Genomic DNA, 19,827 nt, shown 5'->3' with positions numbered 1-19,827 from the left:
CTTCTATTTTTAGCTTCGAGCCAGCAGAAACGCTTGGCAAAGGTTGCCAATGAGTTCTTTTCCTTGCATCTGATATGCTCCCTATCCCGTGTTTAATGGTAGTCCTTTCTGATATCCCTTAATATCTTGATTTGTGGATTCTAGTCCCAACGCATAATGACTTTGTAAAGAGTCAAGTTTACAATAAAATTTGACATATCTGTCTGCATACTTTCCAGGCTTCCAAAGACATGCAGTCAATAACAGAGAGAATTGAAGAAACAAAGCAGAAGGCTAAAGACGGTGATTAGCGTTCAAAATACTCCATCATCACTTTTGTATCTACCATTATTGTCAGTGTATTTTAAACAGCCTTCGTGACAATATGTTTTATTGTAAATTCTCTTTAAGGGAATTTGTACTGACGGGGATTTATTATCCATTTTTTTCTCTCTGACGAATATCGCTGTATCACTTTTAGCGTGGATATTTTGACGAAAGGACAGGGTTTTAAACAGCAAACGAGCTAAAATACACCAGTTTTTGTTTGTTATGATAAAAATGCCGTGGCTTATGTGGCCTTCTGGAGGCGTGGGGGTTTGAGGGAGGGGTCCCTTGGAATATCATATGAAACCGCGCTCTAAACACTCTCCGTAATGAAAGAATGCCTTTTTTGAAAATCCAAGCATTGTGAAAATAGACTATTTTTCTATGTTAAAAATTATTTTTTTATTGAAATGATTTTCATGTTGGATGAGTTGACATTATCTTTTGGCTATTTCTTAAGGTGGTGCTTCCATGCGTCAGCAAATGAAAATAGAGTCACTGAACCAGACGCTGCATAAAGAACAAATCTCAACCATGAAAGAAAGGGAGCAGGCTATGAAGGTAACAATCTTGAGTTTAGAGTAAAAATCTAAATGAATTTTTTACCAAATTCAGAGAAGCAGATATCATTACATTATGATAGTTGCTAAAGGCCATATAAAGGGTTTTTACATATTTTCAATAAATGTTCCCATCTACCCCTCAACAATGTATTGGTTTATACGATATCCAGAACTCCATCGTTGTTGTCTATTTTGTCCTACCATATAGTCAGGATAGTGACCATTCAACTTACCAGTACTGTCCAGTTTTCAAAAGAACTGACTAGCTTCTAGCAAGTCTCAAGGGGTTCTTTGGAATACGAAAACATTGCATGAAATTTCGTACTTTAAAATGCCGAAAGTAACGTGTCACACCCCCAATAGTATCTCAGTAGGAAATTTCAGGTAAAATCCGTTCGGTGGAAGAAACGCTTTAGGTATTTCAGAGACCTCCCTATCATTAAATAATAAAGGATCAAGCAAAGGTAGTTGCTCCGTTGGTTAAGTATGACATTTCTTGATAAGAATAAAGGTAAACAAACTAATGATTTGAAGATTTGAAGATTCCTTGTTGGCACTGAATCTAAAAATCCAGGCCCTCTTTAGGTAAAATTCTGCCTTGTGTCCATTTCCCGTAAAGTTTCTCGGTAGATGCGTCAACAAAATATCACTATGAGCTCCAGATATATTTGCCATTGAAAAGGAGTGCTAAGATGGAAAGAGGGATTTAAATTGACAACCAGTGCTGCTTGTTACCTAGCTTTATCAGTAAGTGACAACGTGGTATTTTTCAAGACCACGGCGAAATTGTACCAGTTGTTTTTATCTGGTATTCAATTTGTTTGCAAAAAAAGAATTTTCAATAGGATTAGCAAGATTGCTTTAGTGAAATTTACTTAAAAGAGTGCATTTTCGAGGGAACTGGAAGCATCAAAATTCGAAAATTTTCTGCTCCTTCGGCGGCAGCCATAGTGCCACCTCAGGTAGTAACTATGTTCTTGCCCGTCCCGTAAGCAGATTGGACAAAACTATTAGGAAAATCCGTTATTATCATATAAAAATAAAAGTTGCGAATTATATGCAGAGTTAGATTGGCAAAATGTATTGCAGAGGTTTGTAACAGCAACTAAAGAATTTCAGAGAATAATTTGTTAATCAGGTAAATTTGTAGTCCACACCCCCCCCCCCCCCCCAACACGGCTTGCCTCGCGACGGTCCTGACTAGGGGACTGAGGACCTGCTTCCTGTTTACCTGCCCCTTTGTTAGGGCTTCCCCTATTTGCGGTTTCTTTAATTTCATGGGCCGTGATCGTATAGTGGTTAGTACATTGCGTTGTGGCCGCAATAACCCAGGTTCGAATCCTGGTCACGGCATTTTTAGCAGTTCTAGCATTTTCTTCCCTATTTGCATTTAAACAGGGCCAAGGTCAGGGTCCCACGCTTCCAAATCTAAATATCAAAATGGTTGCCCCCCCTGGCGTCTCTGTTTCCCTAAAAGTCTTGCCATTTAACTTGCAGGCCTCATGCAGAAACCTAACGTAAAAGGCTAAGATGGAGAAACAGTAACAAATGAGAACAAAACATTATCATTTTTATGATCAAACTTTCAAAAGAAAATACTATCAATTAATTAGATGAAACCTTGTATTTCCCTAATGTTGTTTTTCTTTTTCATTTAGCTTGAGAGGGACATCGCAGAAAAAGACAAGGATATTAGCGAGTTGCGAGCAAGGATGATGCAGTACGAGATGGTACTTACACACTAACTTCTTGTTCGAGTCGTAAGAAACAACTCATAGTAAATTTTATCTCAATGGAACACAAAGTTTGTTCTATTGTGGTGATCTACGATATTTTCGTAGTATATTTATTCAACAGGCGTCGGTGGTGTAGCGGTTAGCATGGTTGCCTTCCAAGCAATCGATCCGGGTTCGACTCCCGGCTGACGCATTTTTTCATTTCTGCTCCAAATTAGTTTTAGGACTTGAATTTTTACGCGGAACTTTCACTTTTAGTTCAGTAACAATTTTTGCCGTTTTTAATTGTCAGAACAATATTGTTAGGGTGATGTTTTATTGTTGGCGTTCTGAAGCTTCGGTAAAAATAATTTCAAGGACATTACGTTGTTGATAATGGCTTTGAAAAAAAAATCTTTTTGTGGTACAAAACTTGTAAATGGCTTTGAAAAAAGCAAACATTTAGTAAACTAAAGCTTTAAACGAGTGTCAAAGAGTGTCAGACGAAAAGCTTTGAAAAAAGGAAACATTTGAGTAAACTAAAGCTTTTCGTGTTCGTCTGATACTCTTCATCAGAGTTTAAAACGCCATGATATGATCGAAAACTAGAAATTACCTTGTTATTTAAGAAAAACTTTCATCTGTTTGTCGTGAGAAATTCATGATGAAAATTCCATTGAATGATTATTTCGCTAAAATAATTCTTCACACAAATCTATTTACTCAATTTTTCTACTGGAACTTAGTTCGATTAACCGCACTGGCCAAAATTTCTCGTTGGTAACCACCCAGTAACCAATTGAACTATGTAAGGAAAACAAATTTTTACCCGGTATGACGTCTAAAAAAGTTTGTTTAGAATGTTTGACATGGTCAGCTGAATGTGTTGATAATTTAAGGAAATATTGCCAGTGAAAGATTTAAAGTTTGCTACCACATCACTGTTTTTAGCTTGATTTTAGAAGATTTTGATACAGAGGTATTCCAGGTTGTCTGATACAAATTCAGAAATTCTTAAAGTAGATTCCGTATTAAGCCTTTTTCACTTTTAAAATCAACTAGACTAAGCAGTAACGTAAAATATGTTTTTAAGAGAATAAAAGGGTCGAAATATGATTCGATGTTCTTTTTGGCAATCTAGAGGGTGGTGGCATAAAAGTTTGGACCTCCTGGTTTTCAGCTCACTTTGCACGCCTACCAGATTAATGCCTTTGCTAAATGCCAGCCGCCTTTTCCCTTAACGTACTTTTGGTAGTGCGGATAAAAGCATTTGTACAAGTCGAGGTGAAGTTTAAATACCTGGATGTAGATAAGAAAGAAAAAGGAAGTGATGACGAGCTTAGGTTTTTTGTTAATGATGGAAAAGAACCGAAATTTGGAAATGACAATTGATATTGAATTGAATGTACAATCACTGCCAAAGTTACTTGGAACACCCAACATTTTGCGCTGAGATTTCTCATTTTCATTTTGTTTTCCCGATTAAAACAATTTCCGTCCCCATTTCCCCCCAAAACAATGTTTAGAAAAACAGCATACAAGGCACACAAAAAAGCGTACTCCGTAACCCCCTTATTATTTCAATAGTAAATCAACATTGTTCCTAGGGGAGAGGGGGATGGCTGAATTTCCCTTTGAAGACTGACGTTAGTGTTCCAAGACTTTTTGCAGTGATTTTAGTAGTACGTAAGCAATGTTCGTAGTTAAAAAATGTAGTTAAAAAATATTTAACATCTTTCAGTCATGCTTCGTCATCTTAGATTTGAATCTCCACATCCTCTGACATCTGAAAATTTCAAGCAAAGCATTGTTTCTTATTTGCGAAACCAACCAATGTAAAGCATAAATTGACGATGCTGATTTTGAAATTTCTGTGAGATGGAATTTTGGATTCAAAAATTACGATGGGAGTAATTTTCGGTTGCCCTGCTGAACCAAAAATGATTCTCAATAAAATGTTTGGTACTTAATATAACTAAACTTGAATTTTCCCTCGTAGGGCCAATTTGGTTTGCCAGAAGCTGTGCAAGAAATTAAGGAATTTAGAACAAAGATAAAAATTCGAGACAAGTAAGATTTTATTACCTTCTATTCTTATTGTTATTCGTTAAGTCTTAACACAAGACCTTGAAGGAGTATTTTAATTTCAAGATGACAGCGTCTCTTTTTCCAGCAAATTAAAATTTCCATTTATTACCACTGGTACCAAGTGACATTAGAAATGGATGCTTTTTAAATTTAATGTTTGAAAATATAATTTTCTTCGATGATTTTATTTGTCAAATTCTAATAGATCAAGCTACTTCCCGTTTCTAATGAATTCGTTGTAAGCTCTAGGAATGCTTTGTCATTAAAATAAAATGTTGAACCGAGCTCAGGTTTCAAAACTCGGTAAATTTCCATGTAGAAATATCGAAGACTTGACGCAGAGCCTCAATCATGTTCAAATGGAACTTGATGACTGCATGTTAGAAAATGAGGAGCTTAGAGAGCGTTTGGGACTGGACCCAAAAGAGCAACTAGATGCTGATTCAATACGCAAGAAAAAGCAAGTTAAGGAGGAGCAGGCACTGGCCCTTAACAGAGTCCTTGCGAAGGAGGTATGCTAGGCAGTTATTTGCATTTATAAGAATATTGAAGCTTAAATTTGTTGAATTTTGAATAACAGTTAAGAATAATATCTTAGCCCGAATTTCGTCTACAGTTCGGCTTTTTATCTTTGCTTTATATTTTTATCTTCAAATTCGCATTGTGTTAGAATATTTCAATTCCAAAATTGTTTAAGTGTTGAAGAAACTACAAAAACGATGTTGATGTTGATCGATGTTAGCAAATTTACAGGTTGTTACGCTTAAGAATGACGTAAGTATAATTTCACAACTAAAACTAGGAAATTTAAGAACATCAATGCTCAGTTATAAATTTAGGTTTTCTCAATATAAAATTGTGTATTGCTCTATATATATATATATTATTGCAGTTGCGCAGTCCCGACATGAAGGTTTCATGTCATTTCTGCTTCTGCAGCTCTACACACTACTTCTGATAATCTTCTCCATTCTTTGCGGTCCTTTGCTGTGGATTGTATCTTTTCAAAATCTCCATTGTTCTTTATGTTCGGTAGTGAAAAAGACCTTTTCATTGCTCTTGCTCTGGTGATATCTTTATTTAAGGTTGTCACGATAGTTTCTCTAGGTCTGCCTCTGAATCCCCTCTCCGATCCCTCAAAGTAAAATCTCATTGCCTTCACAGCCGGTGTATCGTCGGACAAACGTAATATGTAACCAAACAGCCGCCATCTACCCTTGAGGATGTCAATTGAAATTGGTCCTTCTTCGCATCTTTTGTACAAGTTCTGATTGGAGATCTTGTTAGGATACTTTTTCCTATTAGCTGTCTCAGTTGCTGTCTGTGAAAAGCATCTAGACCTTTCGTCTCTTTTTGTGTCAGTCCCCAAGTAGAGCTGTTATACATTAAAATTGCTCTCTTGTGCTTAAATTCAGTGTCCACTTTTTTCTTTAAGTGGATGGAGGGGCTGAAAGTTATGTCTTTAAAGCCATAGCAATGCGAAGATTTAGTCCTTTTTTTAAAAATCGTAGATCAATATGATTATTCACAATTTTTCATTTTTACGTAAAATTATCAGATTTTCTTAACCGGGTATAAATTTTGAATCAGCGTATATAGTAAGATTTTAAGGAACATCGTGTTTTGAATTTCATTTGTTGTATTAGGTGGAGAGATTGGAAGAAGAGAGGCAACATTTAAAGAAAATGCTTAGAAAACAAGCAATGCACAGAGGAGAGAGGTTCGTCCGTTAAAATAGATCATTATATTGATACAAACTAAGAAATTAATTATTAAACTTTCTTATGCTATGTCATAATTGACAAACTATGTCATGATTGCCTTTGAAATACTTTACATGTTCTCTGAGATTTTTTTTTTCACTATTAGGGCAGTTGAGCTTGGCCTTACAACTGAAGATCTTGTCACTGTGGAGGATTTGGTCTCGCAAGAAGAACCTGTTATCAAACCAATCAGCGTGAAAGAGGTGCACGCAGATGCCACTCAGTCGTTTGTAAGTATACTTGACCTCTTTTACATTCAGTCGACTTCACTCACATGTTAGCCCCGTTTTTTATAGGCCTGTGTTAAAGTCCTATAAAGAAATCACTTTTGGTCACACAAACATAACCATAGGACAGGTTTTAACCTAGCACTTAAATATTTGCCTGAAGTATTGTCTATTGAACTTTAAATGTCTGCTCCTTATTTCATTTTTTATCACCTTCTTGAAAAGTATTTCACTTGAAAAGTATGAAATATTTTAGATCAAACTTTTTCATTTTTTTTATACCTATCGTAGTTTATTTTTTTGCTTTTTTGCATGCTTAGCTGGTTTTGATGTTGCAACTTATGTGAAAAGTTACATATCAAGCACTTGATTTGTAAAAACAAGGGGGACCCTACTCATGTTCTTCACATGTTTCCTATTACCTTCAAGGCATACCATAAAGGTAGAGAGATGTTAAATCCTGAAGAAAAGTCCAAGCTTGAAAAGAGTAAAGAAAAAATGAAATCAAATGTGACAAAATTGGAGAATGAAAATAAGGTAAAGTCGTTATCTTCTTAAAGCAATGTTTGTAATTTGTAAATATTTGCAATTCAAGTTCAGATAAAACCCTAGCCTGTCCTTTGTCACTAAGGGGAGTTTTTGAGTGATTGCTTCTAGCTTTTCTGAATATTATATTTCAGTGTGTAAAAGTGCGTTTTGAATAGAATCAATTCAAGCAAAGTTAGTTGCAGATAAAAATCAGCATTTCTTCTTGATGTATTTGTATTTGTATTTGTATTTGTTGCTACCTAGCATCCGAAGGTAGTTTTTAGGATACTTAGAAGCTTACCCTTCACTAGCTTATCAAGCAGTGTCCTGGTCCTTTCTCTCGATGTGACCACACCTCGTGATTCATATGCCTGGAATTACAGAAAGCTGGCGACTCCCCCCACTCTGGGTGAAAGTTTGGTCATGCCAGGTACTCGAACCATGGACCCTTCCTCGCACCTTCTCGATGTGCAGATAGCGTTATGCAATTCTCTATAAATTTTTCGGTAGAAACTCCTGAAACTAGATTTTCTTAATCAACATTTTGATTCGAAGAGTGATGTGAGTTTTTGGCAAGATATTCTCATTAAAAGTTGAAATAACGTTACAAAAGACGTTTTCTGTTATTTTGGATGAAGGGAATTTGTCCAGTTTATGGTATTTATAAGCCGCGTCATTTTTTATTGATCAATATTAGGAGTTAAAAGATGAAAACAAGCAACTTGAAGTTGGTCTTAGAGAAATACTGGCTCTTGTGAAAGATAACCGATTCAAAGAAGGTAAGAGAAATGGGAAAGTATATTATACATTAATTTATTTTAATTAATTGCTTAATCAAAAAATTTTAAGAAAAATTATTGGGTTTTGTTTATCTTGGTCCTTTTTTTAGACTTGAATTTTATTTGTTATTAAACTGCATTTTGATTTTTTTTTCAGATCAGAATGGGCCGCTTGACTTGCGAATTCCAGCGCTGGAGAAATTGATCGCGGTGAGATTTAGCACACCTGCTTTTCCAATTTGAATCAGCCAGAAAATATTTTTGGGTATTTTCTTCTGATAAACTATTTTTGTGGGAATATGTGTATCAGAATTCTATTTTTTGCAATCTTTCCAGATGATTGAGTCTAGAAATGCAGTTGGACAGTATGATACAAACTTGAAGCTGAAGGCTGAGGTGAGCCGTTGCTGTATTTTCCATTTTTCTGCCCTGAGTTTGTGAATTTTGTTTATGGTTTTTCATTGAATTTAGGTTTTCGTAACAAATTTTATATCAATTGGCCTTATTACGTCACTTAAACACATATATTCTAGTTGCTGTGGACTTGAACATGTTATCGGGCACTAGTTTTCAACGATTCCTTTTCATTATAGAATGTTTAGTTTTGTATGAAAAAATAAATCACTTTTCCACCTCAGCTTGATCGAACAAAACTGCCATACATATTTGTGCTTTAACCATAGATTGATCAGCTGAATGGCAGAAATGAAGAACTGAGGTTGGAATTGAGAAACTCCAGGAATGAAGTTAACGGACTGATTACAGAGATTGAGCGAAAAGATCAAAAGGCAAGTAGCAGCTCATTTCGGTCTGGAAATATAGATGATTCTGGAACAGTTACCAGATGGTCACATTAAGCGTGAAAACCGGAGTAGCATATTAGAACCGCCCTGTTCTATACATCAATAGGGTGTACAGCTCTTCTTATACGGCACGGAGCACTTTATGACAGATAGGGAAACAGTACTTTTTATTAGATAATTCTTCACATAAGATAAGGGTAGGGGTACAGAGATAGGGGTACAATTATGCACTTTCCTTTTTTGCAAACGCAAATAGAGCTGTATCATGGAACAGGGGTCTCTGATGACGGTGGAATGACCCCTTATTACTTGTGAAGCAAAATACTTCCGGCACATACTTTCTTTATAAGCCTGTAATTAACACTTGTTCCTGCCAAATTTTTCGGCTGGTGTCTGAATCCCTGAATGCAATCTGTGAATTCTCTGCTGTAAAGCTCAATCTGTAACCATCTTTTTTTATGATTTTCAAACCGTGATCAATAACTCAATTAAACATATTGTATTACTTGCAGAGACCCTTTCTGCGAACCTTTTCGGACACACTGCTTTGCTATAATGCAAAATTCTATTTATCAGGCAATTAGTTAAAAATAATTTCTTGCTCAATGTCTTTCCTGATCGTAGTTTTAATTTTGTATCACTACCTTTCTATGTTATTTCCTATATTGTCAACAGATGCTGGAAGCGGAAAAAGAGGTGGAGCTTTTAAAAGAAGCCGGTAAAAACTGAAGAACTTTATGTAATAACGCATGAAATAGTTAATGGTAGATACAAGGTCTGTTCCTGGATAATACCTATCGATGTTGAATCAGCTTCGATAATGTATCTCTTGATGCCTGTTACATACCGTCTCTTCCCTCAAGCCAGCCTTACTATATGACTCTCAATAGGATCTTTAAAAAGTGTTGCTTTCCTTGGAATACATTATATTATCGTACTTCATCAACCCATAGCTGGTATTCATGCTATGTAATTCTTGAATTTAATGTTATCTGTAGGCCAAGGGATCATCAAACTCAGTCCATTTCAACTGCCACAAGGGATGAATCCATCATCAGTCGACATCATTGCTAGCCTCAACGAATTTCTCATTCAAATTCTTCAGGTAACATAATATCTGCCACAGTTGTTGTAATGAATCAGAGAGCCTTGCTTTTTAAACATTGTTAATAAAACTTACAACTTTTATCAGTGTCAAGGCCCCATGTCTCAGAATCACTTTACTTTTTATCTCCATCATCAAAAGATAATTCTTTTCCAGGCAGATTTCCGAACCTAGCTATGGTCGATCACTGTTTTGAAAGTCACTGTCGTACTCAACCATCAGCCATTCTTTTTTGATGGTATCTTTTTCACGACGTCTGCCCAGAAAAAACTTGTCAGTGAAGATTTTGTGTGAAACATAAATACGGATCAATGTTCAACCTTCGCCTACTTCAAATCTATTTTCTTCTTGAAGAACCGTATGGTATATGTTACTCAACGGTTTTGCTTTGCTTGAGATCCAAAAAATCGACCAACGAATTTTTTCAAATTACCTGAGTTTATGCTGTAACCACTCTATGTTTATTAGGCTAATAAATTTATCCTAGGTGAGCAAAAGGTACAATGACTAAATTTCTTTAAAGAGTGTTACAAGACTTAGAGGGGTCTGGATACATGCAGTTTTCTACTAGTTCTTAACCTGGAAATGAGTCGCTTTATTTTGAGGCTACCGTTATAGACTGACCTTCTTTTTTGTCATGTAACTTTGTGTAAACTTTCCGGCAAAATTCAACTGATGTTTGCAGGAGCTTTCCAACAAAGAAGAAGAGTTCAAAACCATGGAAGAAAGTTTACAGTCGTACAAGAGGAAGTTCTCTGTTGCTATGCACCAGCAGGTGTGTTTTGATGTACTTAGTTCATTTTCAGTTATGGATAGGGTCAGGATGCATTGATAGCCAGTTTTTAACAAGAAGTCCTTGCCAGTAGCATTGAGAGGGAGCAACATGGGATAAAATCACCTTTTGGCTTTGTATAGCAACCATCAGGAATACTTTAGCTTGGTTAAGAAATAGCTGCTTGAAATGGTTACCTTTCAAATTTTCCATCGCACAATAAAGACACGAAAAGAATTGTTTCATGTTTTCATCGAGCCTAATGGGCAGATTCTGGCGCATTTACGGGGGCTTCGAGGGGTGACTGGAATTAGCTCTTGGTAAGACTCTGGCCCAATCTTTTTCAAGCTACTTTTGCAGTTTATTTCGAGTCAGCTAACTTTTTTATTTGTAATAGCCACTTTGAAACCAATTCCAAAACAGGGCCACGTTTCACTTGTTAATTGAAATTCAATTTTGAGCTATGATGAATTTTACTGTCTTGTTTTTAGAGTATACTCTATTCCCAATATTTGGAAGAGAAAGAACAAAGAGAGGTTGAGCTTCAAAAATTTCGAGAAGAGAACAATAGTTTGAGCTTAGTCAGAGATCAAGACCAGATTCGTATACAAGAATATGAAGTAAGAGTTTATTTTATTAATTCGCTACCGGATATCAACCAGTAATCTACCATCGGTGCAGCACTTTTCTAGATATCTAAATGCTATAACCATGCTTTAGGCAATCCAAAATGTTTCAACAATCTTTTTTATTGTTTCAATGTTTAAACTTCAACTCTTTATTTATGATATGGCACTAAAGCTGTCCAGTGTATTTTGTTACATGCTAGAACATATGCTACCAAATTTGAAGCTTGCCCTACCTAAATTCAGTATGTTTTTACATTTATCCCTACAATTTTTTATATGCAATGATTAAAATATCTTACGTTTAAGCGTGTATTGCTTTTTTGTAGCGTTTGTTGGAAACACTTAGTCGTGACCCTGACAGGCAAAAATCTCGTTTATCTGAGTATGCTAGAAAAATAACATTGCTACGGGTAAACGAGAAGTCCCTTTCGAGAAGGTATACAATTCTTAAGGAGTCAGAGGAACACGTTCGAAAGGAATGCAGCAAGTTGAGGAATGATATCACGTCGGTGGAGAATGCTGTAGTCGAGAGAATTGGCTATCTTACACGATATAAGGTTGGTTTGGAGGATTTTGAGATCTAATTTCCCATTTTTTTAGCCAGCCTATTAACCTGCTATATTGTGTTATATTTTATATGTTATGTTATATATTTTATGTTATGTTATGTTATATTATGTTATGTTTTATTGTAAGTTTTCTTATTCAGTCATTTATGCTGTAACCCAATCGCAATTTTCCATACTGTAGGAAATGGCATCTTACAGAATAGCAGCCCTTCAAAAAGCGTTGGATGAAAGTGTGCCTGAACTTGAGCTGCAGCTTGCCAACAAAAAATATAACGAGCTAACCGCTAAATATAGAGACCTTCTTCAAAAAGAGAACATTCTGATCTCAAGATCAACAGCTGTTGAAAACCTTGAGGTAAGATTTCTCTGATCATAAGCTGGTTGGCTAGGAAAACATTTTTGTGTTTTAGTGACGGATGATTTTACCTTATTAAGTTCTATCAGACATGGTGATCAAATCACCCTCTTATGAGCAATCTACTTCCGAAGGTGATGGAAGGTATCAATGTTCTCCATCGTGGCATCTTACTTAGCTTATTCCAATAAATTGATATAATAAAGGTCTTAAGTGTGACGTCGTGGAGTATTCCGTGATTAGGTTTTTTCTGACTGCAATCGTTGTCTTCAAAAGTGGAATTTCCCTCTAATTTGCTGTCAATCAACTAAAGACATTAGGCATATGCAGCAACTTGAATTACAAACTTCAACAGGTCGAGTGTAATACAATAAAACACTGTATCCATAAATAATGAATTCTAAAATCCCGTTTTCAGTACGAAAAAAAGTTTCTTGAAGAAGCTCAAGCGACCCTAAGGAAACAATTACACGTTGAGAAGGAAAGAAGTTATGTGCTTGAGCAATCAATGAATGATTTATTGAAAAAAGGTAAGAAAAAAGTTTCATATGTTTTAAATTGAATTATTATCATACAAAAGCCTTTGGTATTATTAAAGTCATCACAATAAGTTAATACAATGAAAGACATTAACCAAAAATGCAGTGCTTCAGTCCTATAATGTTTTTTCTTTTGGTCAGCAATGTATTGTTGTTTTGTAAGTGCGTTGCAGTTGCTCTTTCTCTTCTGACTAAACTGCATTGCTTTAAAGAATGGATGTCTCCTGTTTTCTATTCCCATCACTTTTGCTAATTGCATCAATTTCTCTATTAGTTGGAGACACGACAGGGAAAAGCAATATCAGGCAGGATGAGATAACCTCGATTGCAAGACAGTTGGCAACCCTGGAGATGAAGGTATATTGAATTCGATCACTGTGCTTCTTTTACTTAATACCTTTGTGATTCGTATGTAAGCTCTGCTTTATATGTTTACATATAACATTTCAATAAAAACGACCAAGAGAATTGACTTTTTACTTGTAGGGTTTTAAGTTTAATCTTAAATCAAATCTGTAAAAGAAGACTAGTTTTGTCAATTTTTTTATTCCTCAAGATCACTTTCTCATTCAAGTCCGAACTTTACTTACCGGATAAAATAAAGCATTTCAATGGAAGAAAAATAGGCAATTCTAAATTCTGTGTGATTCCATACATCCGTTAATTATTGTACCGGTACCATATGAAGAGAATCTTTGTTTTAGTACAATTTCAATGATGCAACTGAAGCTTCATTTATTGTTTATAAATTTTATTCATTGATATTTTACATATAAATTACTATCATTTGCTTTTGTAGGAACTAAATGAGAGACAGAGAGCGGAGCATGCCGTAAGGAGGAGGGAACAATTGCAATCAACAGTAGCTGAGTTGGAGAATAGAATTGAGGAACTGGAGCAAAAGTTTGCTGAGGTTTGACAAGCCTTCTCACTTCTGCCATTAGTTTTTTTATTTCTGAGATTGTTGATAGAGTACTGATCAAAACCAACTATTGTATTCAATATTTATCAAAGTTTTATTTGTGGAGACATTAGCTAACAACCATTTATTTCTGCAGCTCACGAAAATAAATTTGGACTCACAAAGAGTCGAACGGGAGTTGCGTGAAGAACTTATCAGTAAGTCATGCATTACACCTATTGATCACTCGACATCTCTTTCTCATTTTTGAGGTAGAATATCAAACACCATTATTTCATTTCGTTATGATTCACTGCTAAATGCTTGATATCTATTATCCGTCAAAACAGGAAGAACTGACCATTTTATCGTGGTTAATTGTAAGTTCAGCAAGGTAAGAACTGACCATTTTATCGTGGTTAATTGTAAGTTCAGCAAGGGTAGTGGGGGCAGTGGCACTAATTTAGCTCACTTTTCCAGTGAACGATGCATTAAAGCGGCCAGATCCTGAGGGATGCAAAAGAACAACACCTTTGCTGTCTTACCTTTTAGATTCGATCCAAAGACTTCGTTAAATAAATAGGAAATACCGAATTTTAAGGGTGCTTTTAGAATCAATACAAACTTTTAATGCAGATGTGGTTTCTTGGAAAATATCATTTTTAATGCAATCCATGTATTGAAACATGATGCGAGTTTAAAATGTCATGCATTTTTAGACGCGGTTCCAGCTGAAATTAATCGAGCTGACAAAAAACGCATCGGAGAACTAGAAGAATCGGCAGCCAAGTTAAAGCTGGAAATGTCACGATTAAAAGAAATTGCTGAAATTGCAAACCACCAAGCCGAGACAGTGACCTCCAGGCAGCAGGCACAGGAGAAAGAGCTAACGTCACTGAGAAACCAGCTTCTTGATATTCAAATGGAAGGGGACGAGAAGACTATCATAGGTATTGTTTTGATTTTCAGGTTAATTTATGTAGGTCTTTAGGTATATACAATCAATGAAAAGATTTTGAAAGGACAATTACTGCAAGCACGCTGTCTCAGTTAATCTTTTTTAAAGGCATTTTCAATGTAATGTAGAATCATGAAGGATAATAGGAATTTTAATGTCCCGTGAAACTATAAATTTTAGGCAAGTACCTGACTGACTAGCAGTGATTTAGTTGTCACTAGGCTTCAGAGAACAACAACTATATCTGCTGATGTTTCTGCAATGATATTTCAAGACGAAGAGCAGCTACTTATTTAGCTCTGACTAGTTAATTTATGCTGAAGCATTCAGTAATTTTTATCGATTTCAGCAAAACTGCACCAGCACATTGTCGCACAGCAAATAAGCGAAGCGACTGCTGTCCGGAAGCTTGAAGTAACAAATGCAAAGGTTTGATGCTTATGATACCTTGATTTACTTTTGTTTAATAAGTTCAGCAAGGCGTTGTTTGCTTACACAGAATACAATTACGTAGGTTAGTTGTAACCGTTTTCTTTTGCAGCAGCTTTTGATGAACTTTTTTCCTTTCATTGAAACCTAATTATAGCTTGATTTTTGTTGTTGATCGCTTCAATAGGTAAAGAGACTAGAGGTTGCCATACTGCGAATTGAGCAGCAGTTGGATGAGAAGGACCAGATCTTATACAGAACTCGGATGGAAGCGAGAGCCAAGGCGAGGTTCTTGCAAAAGACAGTGCAGGTAAAACTATTAGCTTCTTAAAACTGTTATTTTGTGCTTCAAACTTTTCGATAGCCCTATGACTAATAGTTTGTGGAAGTTTTACGGGCAGGCTGTTGACAATTTTCTGCAAAATTTACACTGTGTGGCCTGTGATATCTGCAACTTTCATCTTGCACATGCGGCAACACTCATGGTTCCCTTTCAAAGAACAGTTGACTATAACGAAACTAATATAATTTGCATTGTTTGCTTTCCAGGATCTGCGAAGACAATTTAGTGGCGCTCTGCCTCTAATTAAGCAAGAAAAATTTGCACAAACTTTGAGGATGTTGCAGGACAGCAAGGCAGACCAAGATGTTCAGCTGAATTTGGTATGAAGACGTTTACATAATTTCTTTGATGGGTACTTAGATACTTTAGTATGTTATGCTAATACTTTTCCATGCTCTCTTCATATAGATTAACATGCCTTATTTGCTGGGGTGCTGTTTCTCCTTTTAATCTACTCTTTACAGCGATTTTCGTTTTTTAAATATGATTAATAGTGCATGAATCTCAGACAGCTAACTTTTCGTTTGAAGTTGAGGACCAAAAGCCAAGAAGCCGAGGGCAGAAGTTCCGAATTAGAGTTGAAGCTCGTCAGCTTGCAACATTTAATCGTCACGTTAAAGGATGGAAAGGGTGCTGAAAAGGTGGGTGATTGTTGATGGTTTTCTATTTTGTGCTTGATGTTTGATGTTTTTTATAAATGTTGTATTCGGTGCTATCCTCATGCTCCCATATGTAAACAGTACTGCTGCTGGTTGATGTCTAGATATGACTACTATTGGCTATGTGGCTTGGATATGTTTAAAATCATTATTTAATTAGCTGATACCAAATCTGATTGAAAACATCTGACGTCAGTTCTTATGAAAGCTAAATGTTGCGGACTGGACGCTTTCAGAAATTCATTTATTCTATTTTTTCTCATTTTATGCAGCAAATCCGAAACGAATTCCCTTTTTGCCACTACGTGTCAAAAGTGTCTTAGACTTTCTTTTTTTAAGGGATATTTTTCGTTTCAGGTTGCGGAATGGCACAACAGAATGGCTGAAATACGTCTCCAAGATATGAAATTAAGAAGACAGCTGGAGAAAAACGAACAGAGGGTATTCAAAGGTTTCTTTTCAGGCCTGTCGTATAACTAGTACTTCAATTTGAAACTTTCCTAAGGGTTTTACTGAATCTTATATCGGTTTTTTCCTCAAAAGGGCTGAATCAATATCCTTTTTGGTAATTATTTAAGAAAATATGTATAGTTTTTTTGTGGACTAGATTTGAGGCCTCTGGAGCCGCGTTCTCTATTCTGTTTAAACTTACAATAAACATTGGCTCACCTTAAGCTGACTGGTTAGAAGTCTGCTGCTAGTTTTATTCAGATTTCAAAATTCTAATTAGACCATCTAGTAAATTTTCTGAACGTACGTGCTAACTTAAAAGTGAAGGAACTTAATAGGAATTTCCCCGAGAGCTGCTACTGGACTCGCTTTTGATAACAGGCCTATCATTTCATGATATTCTCATAAAAATGTACCCTTTGCCAATATTATATACAATGAGAATTGAGTCAATATTAATTTATAGATATCACGTTTAGATTTAAATTCTCTCAAAATCTTGCCTGTAGTGGCACTTGATAAAGTTTTGACATTGTTTTACATTTTGCATTTTATCGTTGCATTTAATTTAATGATTTCAAAGCTAAGGTCAGGTTATTTGTTAGATTTTCATCCTATTCATTACTTCTTATACATATTGAAACTTTTTTATGCAGATCAAATACTTGGAAGATCAAAACAAGCGACTAGAAGAATCAATTTCTCTTCTTGAAGATGAGAATTTCAAGCAATCTAAAGTAAGTCTAGGACATCGTTAAATTGTATTTGTATTTGTATAATGTTCGCTGAATTTAAGTCTTTTTAATGCTACAAGCTCGTGGAAGTTTCCTTTTATTACATTTTTTTTATATTTGCACCTTCTTTTAATGTGAATAGGTATCTTTAGCAAATTTTCTAAATATCTTCGAATCTTACCAAGGAATACGAGGATCGCCAGTTGGTCTGGGAGCAATATGAAGTTGAACTGGAAAGAAAGATAGCAAGACTGGAGAAAAATCAAGACGAATTGTTTGAAACGGCACAAAAGGCAAGTGTTGCTTATGGAAGAAGATAGCTGTTCGCTTTCTTTTTTTCATTTCCATTGGAAACTTTGTTGTGCTCGATGGGTCACTGTAATATTTATAACATATTCAGTGCAGTATTTTAAGATGTTGTTTGCATGCTAGTTCATTGGTTTGCAATCTTACTTGCATATTTGCTTCCCATAGTATTGTGCAACCCCAAGATTATAGCAGATTTTATGGGAAAAGATTTTATGGGAAATCAGTCGATTTCGTTGCTTAAATGCAATCCCAATCACTCGTAAACACTGTTAGCCATTTGTAATTTTAAGCGACGTGAATCCGGATAGGGGGCCTGTTTTGCTATATGCTATTTCCTCATCCACATTAGCGTTTTCTCATCCAAGTAGATTTGCTAATGCAGTCCAAAACTCCTTTATATGTAAACAATGAGGTTAATCAGATTACCCAACCCGGATTCGCTAGTTCCATCTACTGTCTGTCACTTTGCCATATATCTCCGGCACAGTTCAGGATATACCCTGTGTGACGAGTCACCAATGCTTACCTTGTTTATTACAGTTTGAAGAGGCCACAGGTTCCTATGTTGATCCCACTCTGCCAATTGCAAATCAGTTGGAAATGGCGATAGTGAAGCTCAAAGAGCACATCAAAACAGTTGTTATCACAAGAGCAGAGGCGAAAAGGTTAAAAGCGGTAAGTGGAAAATTAGACGTTTTCTTTTGCATCTCAAGTTGAACATGTTCATAAGATTGCTGCAAGGAAAGGAATAAAAGCAAATTAAGGCTGCTGCTTCACCACTGGAGCCAGTTTGAAGATGAGGGATATTTGTGGAAACATATATATTGTGGGACATTGTAAAAATGCGTGCAAGCTAAGATTTCCAAAGCATGGTAATGAAAAAGATTGGATCGAGCTCTTGTGGGGACAAGAGTGTCGTCATCCGAGATGAGAGACCAAGATTAGCCCAAAGAAGGAGAGGGCCTTCATTGTCGCTCCTAGCAATGTTTTCAGTACCCTGGGTACCAGAGAGCCGTTAAAATTTTCCAGAGTATGTTTTCAGCTGCTCTGGTCTTTTTCTTTTTCAGCACTCATACACACAGCATTGCAGCTCTCTCATATCCATACCGTTCATGTATTGGTTTGAGGAAAGTTATCCCGCTTTTGTTTGGGTGTCTCAAAACAATAAGAAGCTCGATCCAGTCCTTTTTATAGATCTGGTTATGTTTAGGTTTTTGAATAAAAAATGTTATGGTGCATGAGGAAAGCGATACGTTGTAGATGGAGGAAATATGTTAATTGCGAAAAATTTGTAACTAAATATTATTTTATGGTTTTCAATGATGTGTTTTTCCAGAACATGCAAGAATGGGAACAAAAGTTGCAAGATGCCGAGAAGAAAATTGTCAGAAAAGATCAGGTATTTTTTTGTATTTCTCGTATCTTTAACTATGAAATTTCAGGTTTTCTCGTATTTTATGTAAAGGCAATTGAAAAATACGTATGCTATCTGTCAGTCAAATATTGGCCAATCAAGAAATGCCAATCAAGAAATGCCTAGGTGGTATTACACCTATTGATGGTCCAATCGTAGTATGCCCCGATGCATTTCGCTGGCCATTTATATTTCCCATTGGTTGGACACACAAGAGACCTATTGTTACGTATCCAATCGGCTAATTTCTCGATGGTTCCTGGATCATAAACTTGCTGCAGAGCCCATTGTTAACTCTGCATGGATGACTAACGGAACATAATGCCTCTAATTCAACATTTGACTCTGTAGAATTATTCGCGCTTATCAATTTTCAAAAGAGGCAGCCGTGGTTTCTGGTTTCTTCATCTTTAATATATGTAATTATGATAATTTCGAATAATAGGGACATTTATTTGGCTGTAATACATTTTGTAACACAAGTGTAAATGCTTTCAACTGCCCCAGTAAATTTGTCGGTATTGGGTTACAAACTTCTTAACTTTTTCGGAAGAGTTTGATCATTTACACAAACGGGGCATCTAGAGTGTTCTTTCTCAAAATTTGTTGAAACAGTAAAAAAATTACCTTTTAGCTGATTAACGAGCTCCGCTTGCGAATTCCAATATCCGAGAGAGGTATTCTTCCACAAGAGGTTGGGACTGTTTCTAGTGAAAAGTCCCACGAGGAGCAGCATGCCCAGAATGCTTTGCAAGTGGCGCAGTCAACAGTCGACAGTCTCAAGGTTGAGCTTCCTTGTATTACACGGCTATTTCACTATCCATAATGCACCAGTGACGTAGTTATATTTTCAGCTGAATTTGATTTTTTTAGCAGTAATACTGAATCG

The 19,827-nt window shown here is 36.0% G+C and overlaps 1 protein-coding gene and 2 non-coding genes across 3 annotated transcripts in view; all 3 read left to right on the top strand.

The window, feature by feature from the left end:
- LOC135681767 (centrosomal protein of 290 kDa) overlaps nt 1–19,827 on the top strand; it is a 47,568-nt gene that overhangs the window by 14,969 nt on the left and 12,772 nt on the right. The window contains exons 16-48 of the mRNA XM_065196410.2: nt 219–282; nt 767–867; nt 2,528–2,599; nt 4,584–4,654; nt 4,992–5,184; nt 6,319–6,392; nt 6,542–6,665; nt 7,092–7,199; nt 7,888–7,969; nt 8,127–8,179; nt 8,306–8,365; nt 8,653–8,757; nt 9,448–9,490; nt 9,771–9,877; nt 10,563–10,652; nt 11,141–11,269; nt 11,605–11,835; nt 12,029–12,202; nt 12,621–12,732; nt 13,016–13,098; nt 13,541–13,654; nt 13,800–13,860; nt 14,362–14,592; nt 14,950–15,029; nt 15,217–15,339; nt 15,579–15,692; nt 15,903–16,013; nt 16,389–16,472; nt 17,138–17,218; nt 17,401–17,508; nt 18,065–18,199; nt 18,861–18,923; nt 19,573–19,722. Of these exons, the coding sequence (XP_065052482.2) occupies nt 219–282; nt 767–867; nt 2,528–2,599; nt 4,584–4,654; nt 4,992–5,184; nt 6,319–6,392; nt 6,542–6,665; nt 7,092–7,199; nt 7,888–7,969; nt 8,127–8,179; nt 8,306–8,365; nt 8,653–8,757; nt 9,448–9,490; nt 9,771–9,877; nt 10,563–10,652; nt 11,141–11,269; nt 11,605–11,835; nt 12,029–12,202; nt 12,621–12,732; nt 13,016–13,098; nt 13,541–13,654; nt 13,800–13,860; nt 14,362–14,592; nt 14,950–15,029; nt 15,217–15,339; nt 15,579–15,692; nt 15,903–16,013; nt 16,389–16,472; nt 17,138–17,218; nt 17,401–17,508; nt 18,065–18,199; nt 18,861–18,923; nt 19,573–19,722 (3,531 nt within the window). The remainder of the gene's footprint in view (nt 1–218; nt 283–766; nt 868–2,527; nt 2,600–4,583; nt 4,655–4,991; nt 5,185–6,318; nt 6,393–6,541; nt 6,666–7,091; nt 7,200–7,887; nt 7,970–8,126; nt 8,180–8,305; nt 8,366–8,652; nt 8,758–9,447; nt 9,491–9,770; nt 9,878–10,562; nt 10,653–11,140; nt 11,270–11,604; nt 11,836–12,028; nt 12,203–12,620; nt 12,733–13,015; nt 13,099–13,540; nt 13,655–13,799; nt 13,861–14,361; nt 14,593–14,949; nt 15,030–15,216; nt 15,340–15,578; nt 15,693–15,902; nt 16,014–16,388; nt 16,473–17,137; nt 17,219–17,400; nt 17,509–18,064; nt 18,200–18,860; nt 18,924–19,572; nt 19,723–19,827) is intronic.
- Trnah-gug (transfer RNA histidin (anticodon GUG)) lies at nt 2,151–2,222 on the top strand. Its single transcript has one exon. It is a non-coding gene; the product is annotated as a tRNA-His (tRNA).
- Nucleotides 2,727–2,798, top strand: Trnag-ucc (transfer RNA glycine (anticodon UCC)). The gene has a single exon. It is a non-coding gene; the product is annotated as a tRNA-Gly (tRNA).

Source organism: Rhopilema esculentum, chromosome 17 (assembly GCF_057945365.1).
Source record: "Rhopilema esculentum isolate cy_ngs chromosome 17, ASM5794536v1, whole genome shotgun sequence".
NCBI classification, from domain to species: domain Eukaryota; kingdom Metazoa; phylum Cnidaria; class Scyphozoa; order Rhizostomeae; family Rhizostomatidae; genus Rhopilema; species Rhopilema esculentum.
The sequence above is the reverse complement of the archived record's forward strand: the minus strand, read 5'-3'. Positions and strand labels throughout refer to the sequence as shown.